Source organism: Amphibalanus amphitrite, unplaced genomic scaffold (genome assembly GCF_019059575.1).
Source record: "Amphibalanus amphitrite isolate SeventyFive unplaced genomic scaffold, NRLGWU_Aamphi_draft 000288F_arrow, whole genome shotgun sequence".
In the NCBI taxonomy this organism is placed as follows: domain Eukaryota; kingdom Metazoa; phylum Arthropoda; class Thecostraca; order Balanomorpha; family Balanidae; genus Amphibalanus; species Amphibalanus amphitrite.
Window position 1 is genome coordinate 633971 of NW_024881783.1, and position 13533 is coordinate 647503.

The 13533-nt window shown below is 49.8% G+C and overlaps 1 protein-coding gene across 1 annotated transcript; it reads left to right on the forward strand.

Moving 5' to 3' along the window:
- The first annotated feature begins 533 nt into the window (after window positions 1-533).
- On the forward strand, window positions 534-13525 carry LOC122387500. The gene is made up of 10 exons (XM_043377757.1): window positions 534-653; window positions 3852-6949; window positions 7296-7446; window positions 9692-9809; window positions 10075-10260; window positions 10508-10691; window positions 11074-11173; window positions 11531-11705; window positions 12037-12249; window positions 12562-13525. Exons 2-10 carry the CDS (start codon window positions 3910-3912, stop codon window positions 12784-12786), a joined length of 4392 nt encoding a protein of 1463 aa, XP_043233692.1. The 5' UTR covers window positions 534-653; window positions 3852-3909; the 3' UTR covers window positions 12787-13525.
- The last annotated feature ends 8 nt before the right edge of the window (window positions 13526-13533 follow it).

The following is a 13533-nucleotide window of genomic DNA, read 5'->3' on the forward strand; positions in this document are numbered from 1 at the left end:
TTAACATCACACAAGGAAGCGACACATACCTAAGTGTCTTTTTTTTTACAAAACTTTTTGAGTAGTAGGTATGTGCTCCCCCTGAAGCGTTTTTTTTTTTGCATTTTTATGGACCGCCCATATTTTTCAAATAGCCTTCTGATTTACCTATATTTAGTCACATTAGCAAGTTTCAGTGGCAGGTCTTCTTCCTTCTTTTTCAGTCCGCTTTTCAATTTTTATATGATAGGTAGGTGCATTGCACAGTGCACGCTACACATTGCACGCATGCGTAGGTACCTAACCAAACACACATCATACGCGCTACTCAAATAATTAAATAGTTTCTAGAGTTCGTCATTCGTCTCTCGTTTTTCAATAATGTTTCATCTGTCGCTTATGAACGCATATACGTCTACAAAAAAATGACTTGTCATGAAGTGTGCGGTATACGCTCTAGCGGTGACAGCAGAAGCGGGTCGAGTGACAGCAATTCCCAGCAGACGCCGCCCTCCGCCCGCACGACCAATCAGCCAGTGCCGCCGTCAGCTGAGCTGACCTTGACCGGTCGCCCTTCGGCGGCCGACGGCGACCGACTCCACAGCAGCGCGCCTGGACGGCCGGCGGCCGGTGGGTCGTGCGGTGCTGCTGCGTGTGAATCCCACTGGAAGTTGGTAAGTAGCCGTTGTGTTGGTGACATTGTGACAGGTGTGGCGATAGGTGTTGGTGTGTGATCAGGCGACAGATGTCGATATTTACTCAGCTAGATGATTCAGAACTTAAAAACTTAACTTCATCCACCGACAGTTTTAAAAATCCAACTTCTTAAAAAGTGAGGTAACGTTCTTGTCGACCTGGTCCTATATCAAAGATATATCAAATCAAGAACTAGGTGGGAAAATATAAATACAAAGAGGAGCATAAACTTTTTGGATAAGATAACTGAACGAAACGCGTGTCCTGTATCCCTAATCTTAATCTTTTTATTGCACCTCTGATCAAACTGCAGCGAACTAAGCAGAAGTTTTTACCCACGCCATGGTGTTGAAGGGGGAGGGTTAAATTGTTTGATCCTTTCAAATTTTCGGAAAACTCATTCATCTCCTTTTCTCGCGAATATCAAAAGAGCGCACCGTGTGAATTGATCTCTCCGCAATGTTGAACATTACGACTCCGTATCATATCAGTGTTCTCTAAGGTCGCCAAATTCCGGTAGGTGAATGGCACCTCAAGACGAGTAGACCGGCCCCATTTACACAGCCTAAATGATTGCTTGAACAGTGAGCACTTTCTGTGATCGATAATGATTGCATGCTACGTAAGACAAATTTCTAGGACTTCTTACATCAGTGACCTTTATCTAACTTGAAGTCAATTATAATGCCTTTATGGAAGGTCAATGGTTAAAATTTTTGAATGTTCTTTCGGAAAAATAACCTTCGTAATGCTCATAGTTGTCTTTCTACAGATGAACACTGAATACGGAATTGGGGAAATCGCACCTTGGCCCTTTCCCTACCCTTTACTTTTGGATCGTGCTAGTTGGTAAAAAAGTCACCAACAATTTTTCAACAATAACTCATAACAGACATATATTGAGGCGATGAAAACGACTTATATATGCTCGTTTGAATAACGCGAGCTGTTTGAAACCCAACTTACCGTTTCCAGTCAGGTCATAACCCTGACAGAATCTAATTTTCAAGTCTTTTTTTTTCTTTGCCACACGACTCATAAGCTGAGTTATGGACTGAAGTTGGCGTAACCCCTCCCGCCAGCGTTGGAATTGAGGCTCCTTTCTGGTCCCGGCGTGTTTAGCCTTTCAAGTTTCAGGACCCACTCGGGGCCACTGTTGTTTTTTGCCACTCGCACCAGTCGAGATGCAAAGTATAACGAAGCTTAAAATTTAGGGCCAGCCAAAGCAGCATAGCCCCGAATCATTGCAAATGTTTGTATATAGATGAAAGGAAGAAAAGGGCTTTTGAAATCGATTAATTTCGTAGCCGTGTATTCAGAGGTCCTAAGTAAGCTTCGCATGATTATTAACTTATTTCGACTGGGCGAGCGGCGAAAACAGCCGCGGACCTGAGCGGGCCATAAAAGGCTAAACGCTGGACGGGGCTGACTCACTCGGAGAATATAGCGCCGGGGCCAGTAAGAGGCCATGATGCCAACGCTGCCCTCCCCCCTCACACACATACGCACATACACACCTCGACGTGTTACGATCGGACGTGCAGTCACACGTGTGCGTGTCAAACCGCGACGCAGAAAACAGCGACCGAAAAACAGCGACGGGAAAACAGCGACATGCTAATAGCGACAGTGTCTATAGCGACTCTCAGAACAGCGACACACGGATTTGAGCGATTCCTCAAAAGGGCGACGGGTTATAGGGCGACCGTGTGATATAGCGACTATAGTGTAAAATAGCGAGAAATGTCATAAGTGCGTTGAATGTGTATTTATCGTGCAGTTCATTTCGATTCGTTCGATTTCCATGTTACGATAGTTCGGTTCAGGATTCGATTGATTTCGTTCGTTTCGATACGTTCGATTTATAGACCCAGGCAAGAACAAGGTAACATGCTAGAAGCTCGGCAAGGGTAATGCAACGTCCTCTTCCTAATTTATATTTAATTCTAAGTTCCCTCCTATTGCGCTAAGATAATCCAATGTTCTATATGCATGCCTATTTTGAATGACCCGCGCTAAGCGCTTGTTAAGTACGTTAAGTATAAGGTATTTTTTAAGCGCCGTGTTATGTCCCTATCTCCTCTGATTTGTGTCAAATTAAACTCTTGTAACGCCTGTTCCTTTTGGTCTTTACCCTTAATACTAACTGAAGTTTCCATTACTATTGATTTTTAACTTATAAATTACCTAACAAACGAGAAAGACGTCCAAACGTAAATGGTAAAAAAATAATTTTAATGTCGCATGACCCAAGATGCCTGACCCAAGCCCGACCTTCATTATTTTTGTTGCATGATGCTAAAAACATGCCAAAGCGTCCAGAATGCCTCCCAAAAGAATACCTGAACCTGAATGATATTCGAAATTTTCCGCGATCGCTTTGCAACAGGTCGCTGTTTCGCTATAAAGAAATATACCGACAGGCGCTACTTTACGCCGTCGCCCGTCACTCTATAGCCCGTCGCCCTTTTTAAAGAATCACTAAAGTCCGCGTGTCGCTGTTCTGGGAGTCGCTATAGACACTGTCGCTATTGTGAGTATGTCGCTGTTTTCGCGTCGCTGTCTTTCGGTCTCTATTTTCTGAATCGCGGTTTGACACGCCTGCCGCAGTCACAACGTGCGTCAACTGCCCAATATTCTAATGCACTTAATTCTATTGACATCCCGTCAATAATCTCCGTGTTGATTTAATTTTGTGTGCCTTTTCTCTCATTTATTTGTTGTTAACATTTTAGGAAAGTCATCCCTTTTTATCCCTCATGTTATTGACTATGCGCTCTACTTTTTAGAAATACTGATCGAAAATCTGTTCGTTCAGTTCCTTAGATTAAAAACATTAGGCACACTATATAACGACGAAGGCATGCCTTTCTAGGCGAACCATGAAAAATATGTTTAGTCATGCTGCTGGTGACCGTTTCAAGATTTCATGTTTTTTGCTCATTTTTGCTCGAACATGACCTCAGTTTGACTTCAATAACTCCTGACCTAAGGTGACCTAAGACTTAAAATTTTGTGTGAAGGTGTCAAATTGATGCCGGGAAGGTACTGAAAATTTGGCGGCGCTGCGCGCCGCTGTTTTTATGTTATTCAGGAAAAAACACAGGGGGGCCATATTGATCCCCCAATGGGGCTCAGAGTTAATTTTCTCGTTAATTGTGCTGTGTTTATTTCAGTTATACGGACAAATCCTCACAATTGCTGCGGAAAGCCAGAGTAAGCTGTTCGAAAACAATGGAAGGCAGAAGCACATCAGCTCCTGAGAGCGCCTGCCCTGAGCTGCCGACTGAAACTAGCTCACAGGAGCACAGCGACCGCCTCTCGGAAGCGCTGCACCCCTCAACCGGCTCGAGCATTCTTCCAGCTTCGGAGGTTTGCAATACTATGGCCGATACGCTACCCTCAAGAGACATTCATGCTGACGAGAGTGATCTGTTTATGGAAGATGATGAGGCGTTTCTTGGTGACCTGACTTCTTTTCTTGATGACGACAGCATCCCGTGCGACCTAAACTTTGACCCAATCGAGAGCGAGCCAGCTCTGGAGACAGCCGAACGAAGCACCTGCAATGCCAATGTCAGCTCGAGAACCGTTCTGCCGTCAGAATTGGACGACCTTCTCGACATGGTGATGATGTCAGGGTATCGCACAAATGAGACCAGAGACGACGTTCAACACTGGATGGAGCCTGATACTCCAGAAACCTACCACGAGAATCAATACGATCTTTCTCAAACCCTGCTCTCGTCAAGTTTTCCGTCCCTATTTGACGGCAGCGCGGATATGTCTCCGATTCCGCGACATTACCGAAGCACGACACAAATGCAGCCTTCAAGTACATGTGCGACCGACGAATGGAGGTCCTCAGAAGCCGGGGTAGCGAGCACCAGTCTGCTCGCCGCTCCTGGGGTCGACCAATGGCCCTCCGCCCCACCGGCTTCTCTCGGAGCCGCAAACATTAAATTGGAAAGGTCTCTGGTCACGGCAACAGTTACCTCGGCGTCAGTGGGGAACAGCGCTGCTAACTCTGCATCAGGCGCGGAGAACTCGGCCGACGACAGCTGCGTCTCATCCACGAGCCCCGACTTTCCGGGCCCGAGCTTCGGCAGTCCGTGCGTCCCGGCGGCTCAGGACGATCCATACTTTCCGCTCCCTGCGCTGGAGGTAATTCTGATGTCCTCTGAGGCCCGGTTCATGCACCTGGTGCAGACACTCTGCCGCGAGTTTCCCACTGAGCTGCACCAGTTCATGTTGGTGGTGTCTGGGGATCGGGGCATCACGCCGCCACCCGCTGACGGCCAGGTGATGTCCGTGAAAGGCATGCTGGAACTGCGCCGCGAGATCGAGCAGGTCCAGCCTATAGATACCCTTCTGCTGGAGAGAATCATTACAGAAAGTGAACACAAGCTTGGCAGACACGAGCGGATCCTCAAGGAGATATTGCGCATCACTTGCCGCGGAGACATGTCGCAGTGGGAACGAAAACTGGTCTGGGGAAGGGAGGAGAGGAAAAGGCTTCAGGATGAAACAGACAATGCGAACTCCGCGTCCACACTGAAGCGACATCGAGCACTCCAAAAATCTACCGATCCCCTTTTGGGAGGTGTAATTGCTGAATCAGAGGGCCCTGAGTTCAGCTTGGAAGAGGTGGCCGACGAGATCAGCGTGACATCGCTGGAGAGCGACACAGAGCCAGATCAGACGGACCTGCCGCACGCCTTCTGCTACCCGAAGGGCCCCGACCTGCTGCGCTCCAACCGGGACGTGGCCCACCCGCACCTGGAGGCGCCCGTGGCCGACTCTGTGTGCCAGACCCAGTTCGGCAAGGTGAAGTTCTCCGTGTACCCGGGAATCCGCTGGGGGCGGGATCCACTGCGGAAAAAGAAGCGTCTCGAAAGGAAACTGAGTGAGGTGCTCAAAGACGGTGAAACTGATGTGTTCATCTGCGATGACCTTCTCGAAGATCTGGACATGGAGTCTTCCGTGGAATCCCTGCTCCAATGCCTGACACAGCACAATCTGCGCTGTCCGAAAGCTGCCGAGTGGCAGCGCAGCCGTTCGCTGTCGTCTCTGGAACGTAGCACCACCAGCTGCAGAGCCTCCCGGCCATCCACCAGCCACCTCATCATCCGCAAAATGTCCGACGGCACACCGTTCCTAGACGGGACCGGCCAGCGCGCCTCGACGAGAACCATGGACAGGGAGGAGTTTCTCTCTCAGCTGGCCGACGGACGGATGACGCTGGCCGCTCAGCCTCCGGAGCACTACAACCAGCTGCTGGTCAAGCGGTCTGAGACGGACGGAAAGAGTGGCTGCTCAGGGTCACGCCGCATGCCAGAGACCGGTCTGATTCGTCACCCGGTGTCCTTGCCCGGCATGCCGTCCCAGCAGGACATCTCGCTTGCCTCGCAAGTGGCCAAGGATTTGCTGAGTAGACAAACCCGGGACCTGTATCGGTCCTCTATGCTTCGATCTGACAAACGGGAAGAGATGGGCGTAAGCCAGCCGGGACGCCTCGGCAAGGGTCGTGATGGTACGGGGCTCGACAGGCAAAAACGTGGCCTCGAAACTCGAGAAGGTAATGGAGCATTCTCTGCTGCTGCCACCTCGTCGAATGACAACGATTCCCATTGGAAAAATCTTATGGATTCTGTCTTACAGCCGAGAAGCCGAAGCAGATCATCAACAAGCTCAGACAGGAAGAGATCTCTGGATTTCCGTCACGAATCGTCACAGCGAAAGCGTCACTTCTCCTTGGGGACAACCAGGCCGAGAGATCTATCGAAGCACACCAGAGCTCCTCATCCGCCCACCATCCTTCTACAAGGCGTTCCACTTGCGAGCACCGCCTGCACCCCATCTGTGTCTCACAGAAGCACGTCCCTGCACAGGCAGCCTCTCCTGTTGCCGAAGCCCGCAGTATCCATCTCGAGCACCGCAATCCACACCTCCATCTCGATGCAGTCCTCGAGCGGCTCGGTCGGCAAGCTGGGGTCCTTCAGCACCCGGCTGAGCCGCGGGTACGACACGCTCCTGGGCACGGCTCGGGGGCGTGGACACGCTGTGGGCACCGGTCCCCGTCAGGACGGAGGCAGGCTGGTGCCGCTGGAGCCCGAGTCCGTCGTGGTGGGGGACGGACGGGAGCAGCAGCCGGCGGAAGGGGAGGGAAGCGCTCTGACGGAGCCGGCCTCTGTGACCGCTGAGGAGGCCAAGAGAGTCATCATGGAGCCGCCGTCACCCAAAAGCCTGCAGGCGCGAGATAAAATACTACGCGGTATGTTACGGTCAACACTGCAAATGAATTATAACTGCCGTTTTACGATAGCGTCATTAAAAGGACAGATTGCATTTGATATAACTACTTTATGCTGACAATAATCTTTACAATGTTTCGACCTTTATGCTGAGCACCTAATGAGCATAGAAAATAGCATATGGGCATTAGATGCACAAACAATCTGATACTTATTGCTGTCGAAACTTCAAAATGCAGCCCTTGTCACAAAAAACTGTAAATCGAGTAAGCTTGATTTGAAGTAGACTGTGCTCAGAAACATGTTGTGTGTGACGCGCGTCGTCGTCCAAACCTCGTCCGGCGATCGGCCCTGCTTCCTCTGCAGCGATGGTGTCTGTGACTGATGACACCGATGACGTCACGTCGATGCACTACCACCGGCCGCGCCACTGCGACTTTCGCCGTCTCGGCATCGGAGGGTTCCTGATGGAGCCGGCTGGCGGCCGCGGCCGACTCAAGATCATCTACAGCGCCAGGTCAGGGATGAGTTAGTAGACGAGCAGCCGATTTAAAACGACCTAAACCGCTAGCCACGCGTAGTTATCCCGCGCCCCACTGGGGTCTGCGTATAACACGCCCTACTGGGGGGGGGGGGGGGGGGCTATTCATAGCCCCCCCTCCTAACTCCGAAACTACTGGGCCGATCGTCAAAATTCAAACGGCGTCTGATAGCCCTGGAAAAACTGTCGAGCGAAACCTAATTTCATTGACCTCGAGGTCACCGATGACGTCACAGGTCAGGTCAAAGTAAAAATTATTAGCATTTTGGCTTGATCACGTTTTGGCCTCTGGGCCCCGTCTTACCAGTCAGATCAGGCTCATTTTTGGATCACACACTCGGGAACAGATGTTCTAGGTACCCTGAGGGTACCAAACTTGTACTTTGATTTTCAGGTCAAGGTCAGGTCATCACAGGTCACGAAAATATTATATCATGCGTCGGTCACGTGACACATATTTTATGGTCCATTTAGGTCAGAGATTTCGAATTTGATGTCGTCTGTGTTATTCGAGGTCATTTTGAGTCGAATTTAGCTTATGTTAGGTCACTTTCAGGTCAAAAAAGGTCAAATTTTGAAGTTAAAATTTTTTAACAAAAAAGGTGTCTATTGGATGCAGTTTGAGCTCAGGAACATGATGGTGCTATTTATATTGGCGTACGATGTCAAATACGTGCTGAAAAATTGATTTTAAAAATTAATAATTGTGAATTTTTTGCAATAATGCCTAAAACTTGGCCATTTTTGAAGATATTTAGCTAAAACTTGCTAGAGTTAGTCATAATAATGAGTACTATCACATATATTCCGGTTTTTTTTTAAGTCAAAAACTTTTTGAAAAAAATGTAAAAATATAAATTTTGGATATTATTATATAAAATTTTCAAAATTTTCAAAATTTCGAAAATCCGAGACAGCAGTTTGATAGCACAGTCTATTCTGAGTCCTCTCATGCAAAGAAATTGGATCTAGCTTAAAAACTGAGCTCTTGGGAGCGATTGCCGTGGTTCAATGTTTTGCGTCGAAATCGGCCGAACATGACGCCACTCTGACGTCATTTTCGGCCGACCTATAGTAGGTACGAAGTTCAAATTTTGACACAAGGTGTCAAATTGATGCAGCCTAAGGTACTGAAAGTTTGGCGTTGATATGTCAAGCGGTTTGGAAGTTATTGCAGAAAAACGGGAGGTCGGCTATAAATAGCCCCCCCAGTGGGGCGCGGGTTATTAGGTACGCTACCACCTCATCATGTAAGTAAAATTTTCATTTTATTGTCTACCACTGTCCGCTTAAAGTGACCATCCCACCTTAACATTAGTTTTGAGTTAAGATAGCCAAAATGGGGTCCCTGACTTGCACTTACCGGTTTGAGCACTCACAACATCGAGAAATCCCTCAAATCGAAAATATCTCATTTCAAAGTTGTAGCACTTTGATTCAGAGGGGCTAATGCATTAGAATGCCCCCTCTGGATGTGTGACGTCAGCGCAGATCTAACGATTTTAAATCTTTTACTAAAACGTTTGGTAACACGCGGTGGTATATGCTGCTTTTCGCGCAACAAGTGCCGCTCTTTCAGCTAGCAAACTATTGCTTCCAAATAAAGTCGCTAGGAATAGCGACTAGGAATAGCGAATAGATCCCAAAAAGTAAACAAATCTAAAAGCGGAATATTTTGAAAACCGGTGGATATTTTTCGGTGAAATTTGGTACACCTATTCGTTTTCGCTCTTTCTGAACCGAGCGACATCACTTTCATGCCAATTCATTAAATTTTGTGAAGGTGGGAGGGTCCCTTTAATTCATTTCCGTCAACTATTCCGCCATCACAGACTAAGAGTTTTCTGTAAAATAGCATTTATCCATCTACTGACAGTAGGTATTTCCGAACCTAACATCAAAATGAATCGAGAAGCCTGTGCGTGTAATTATGGCGATTGCAAAATGAAAAAGTAAAGACTAGAATAAAGCGCGTGTCGTAGAGTGCACTCACGATGCAAACACACTAGTTTCTGTTACTGCCGCTAGATGTCTCTCAAAGCGAACGCCTGGAACATGCTGTGCCGCAATACTCAGCCGGTTCCTTTCTATCGCTAGCGTACTCCTGTTGCCGGGGAAAAGGCTGGGGACAAACACATAAATCTAACGTCATAAGACATCGCTCACATTTTCAAAAAACTTATCCTTGGAACAAAATATTTATAGTTATCCTATTTTACAGAAAGATTGTGTACGAGTTCGACTATCCACCGGCATCTGAGGAATGCGAGCAAAGACAGCTGGTTCACATAGAGGTCAAGTTCTCCAGCGTCATTGCGTTACAATCATCCACAGAAGAGGTATGAAATAGTTCCAAAATATTTTCACCTGCTACCGATCCTCCCAGTGTATAATAGGCGAGAATATGACCACCCCGTGGATATCGTATGTGCATTTGTGTGTCCATCAGTCTGTGGTAGCTTGTGTCATAGACCACTATATACACAAGTGGTCTATGCTTGTGTGTATGTGACACCGACCCTCCCCACACGGAACAGCTGGGGATCGTATTTACTTGTGCATAAGTGTGACGCTGCCCCCCCCCCCCCTCCCCGCTCGGGGCAGCTGAGGATCGTGGTGTGCCAGATACCGACCGTGCTCGTCGGTCGGCCCTCGTCGGAGCCCGTCTCACAGCGCGGTCGACCCTGCGAGGCCGGCACCGGTGACCCGACCGAGCCAGAGATCACCAACACTGACCCCCGGCTGCGAGCCTTCGTCAGTGGAGACATAAGGGACTCGCCGCTGCATCTGGTATGTCCTGTAGGCCGTAGCGGAGGGAGCTGACTAGGTGGTCAGAATGGTGAACAGAACTACAGTCACAGACTGTAAAGAAAGTTGGGGATATCACACAGTTATCGGTTGATTATTCTTATCTTCCGTGGGCGAGCCATGGTTTGGTGCTGTCCAACGGCGATTTTTTCACTAGCACTCACGGTACGTTCAAGAAGGACGTTGAATGTGTTGCCCGCTGCCCTGTGACGGGTTGTGGGCCGTTCAGCTGCAGCTGAGTCAGGCAGCGTGTGAGGCCGCCTGCCGCACGCTGGGCAGGGTCAGCCGCCGCTTCCACGATATGCTCTGCTGTCCGCCGCGACTCGACGGCTACGTGCCCCGCTGGAGACTGGTGTCCGCCAGTGACGTCACCAGCTGGAGACCGGCGTCCACCAGTGACGTCACGGGTGCAGGTTAGTCGTGTGGCGGCGCTAGGACGCGGGGTATTTCTTTCAGTGATGTCACGGGACCGGGCCTACATACCCGATAGTTGCCAATGAGGCTATGTAATACAATTATCAATGGTGGCAGTTAATCCCGATTAATATTTATTTAGATTTTCCGAAACTGCCAAAGAAATTGTCCCCTAACCAAAATGACTATCCCTGACATCCAATTCCAGTGTGCCAGCCCTGTGCTCCCACTGTATATACCTAATTGATCTGATTCCACTACAAATAGCCGCCCACAATATAGCTGACCTTACCCCACTATTGCTGACAATGCTGACCCGACCCCACCGTGACTGGTCCGAACCCCCACCGTCATTGACCTCAGCCCACCCTCCTCTGGCAGCTGTGGGCGCGGCCGGCGGTGCAGGAGTGAGCCAGGAGGGCTGCCAGACGTGGCTGCAGTCCGGTCAGCCCCAGAGCTGTAACTGCCGCTTCTCCTGCCGGTTAGTGGCCTTGGTAGCCCCCTGACCGTCACACTGACTGCTCATTAAAACAGGACGTCACTGCAGTGCACTGCAGGTGCACTGTAGAGCCTCAGAAAAATAATACCTACCTACGCTTTGGATGTGTACGATGATATAAAAACACCGGGTATAAAACGTACTACACCCGAAAGTGGTGTTGGATGACTTTCCGAAGCGAACCAATTGCGCGGAAATGAGCCTCTCACCCAACATTTTCTGTAATTACCTATAAGGTCATTTAGCTATATTTTATTTGCTTTATCCCCCCAGTGTGTGTCGGTATGTGTGAGTGACGTCACGATTGTAAGTATGACGTCACGTTGTGCGCCGGCGCAGCTCGCTGGACTGTCCGTGCTCGCGTGCCTCTCTGCCCTGCGGCTATGGCAGCACCGCGTGCCGCTGCGGCCCGGGCTGCTCCAACACCTTCAACGCCGTGCTGGAGGAGGGCATCGACGTGGAGACGGCCCGCGAGGACACGTGCCTCGTGCAGAACGTGTTCGCCGTCAACAAGGTAGAGTCGGTGGAATGGTAACGATGGATCAAAAGGAGGCTTCGATTGGAATTGAAACCGGGTAAAACTGAGCGGTCAGTGTCAGGTCCACTACTGCATAGTACCATTGGCAACGAGCCTTGCTTGGCGTGCTATCTGACTCAACAGTTGACGTTTTACGATCAACGTTTGGATATATTTTAAGCGAAGTTCTAGTACCTATTTTGAATTTAAGTGTAACCGTGCCCACTTCCTGAATAAGCCGATCCGAAATGTCACCGAATTGTTTTTTGCTGACTTTGTTCTTCGTTGTTTTTTCATTCACGGTTGTCTTTTTTCGGCCTGTCGCCAGCCGAAGGAGATTCGTCGCCTGCTGTCGGACTCGCAGCCCTGTCCGCACTGCCATCTGTTGGTGGAGATTCGCAGCGTGGTGCCCATGCAGCGGCCGTGCCCGCACTGCTCCAAACCGGTGGTGTTCTCCTGGTGTCAGCGCAAACTGCGCGACAGCCGCAACCACTGCCTGGTCTGCATCGGCTGCTCCGAGGTCAACTTCCAGCACTGCCTGGTGAGGCCGCACGGCCGACCGCAGCGCGTTAATCAGCCGCTGGGAAAGTGGAAACACATTACCTCGCCTGTGCTAGCAGCGCTTCCGATTCTACATAATATCAATGCATTTCCTTCCTTAACGATTTTGTTATTTACCGGGTTCCTCAAAACAGCTTCATACATATCGTTACCAAAAGACCCCGTACCACTAAATAGTCTCTAAGTACCGTCAGCGACCTACACAATACTCTGTTTAGTCTCTAAGCTTTGCCTGACTCACATCGACAGTCAGTTCACCCCACCCGCCCTGTTTTGTCCCTTCGGTCGGCAGCTCTGCAAGTTCTGCACGCGGCGCACCCGCCAGCACGGACCGTGCACGCAGTGCGCGGCACGCGGCGAACAGTGGCGCACCAGCCGGCGCTACGTCACTGCCGAGGGCCAGCTGTTCTCGCGTCAGCTGATGTCTGAGCTGCGACTGACGCCGACTGGGGCAGGACGGGACTGCGGCGGCCCGGCGACCAGTGGGGAGGGCGACGGCCCGTCAGCTACCGTGTGAGGACGGACCGCGGCGGGAGACAGGACTGCTGTCTGAGGCAGTCCGTGGTAAGAGGAAGGACAGCCCCCAGCCACCGTCTGAGGCAGGACTGCAATCTGAGGGAGGACTGCCGTCTGAGGGAGGACTGCAATCTGAGGCAGGATCACCGCCTGGGGGAGGACTGCAGTCTGAGGCAGGATCACCGTCTGGAGGAGGACTGCAGTCTGAGGCAGGATCACCGTCTGAGGGAGGACTGCAGTCTGAGGCAGGATCACCGTCTGAGGGAGGACTGAAGTCTGAAACAGGACTGCCGCCTGAGGGAGGACTGCAGTCTGAGGCAGAACTGCCGTCTGAGGAAGGTCTGCCGCTTGAGGCAGCCCACGGTGAGAGTCTAGTCTGTCCTGTCGATTTCTACCTCGGATTTGAAGGACCAACGAGAGACGAGAGGCTCGAGAGGCTGTTTTTGTTCTATTTGTCTCGTGGTGTTTATGTGCGTACTACTACGCAAACTACATAGTTATTAGTTAATTATGAACATGTTACACGCATTTTGTTTCATTGTAATAACTTGAGTCATCGTCACTTTCAGCACAGTAAGAGAGGAAATAAAACCGGATGACGTTACCAATCAATGCCTATAGTGATTCTTTGATATGGAAACTGCTCGGGCACTGTTACGCTTTTGTTGCTTTTGTTACATTTCTATCGCATTAGTGTTCTGTTTTCTCGTCATTTCTATCAATATATTTTTTTCCATCAACCACCTTG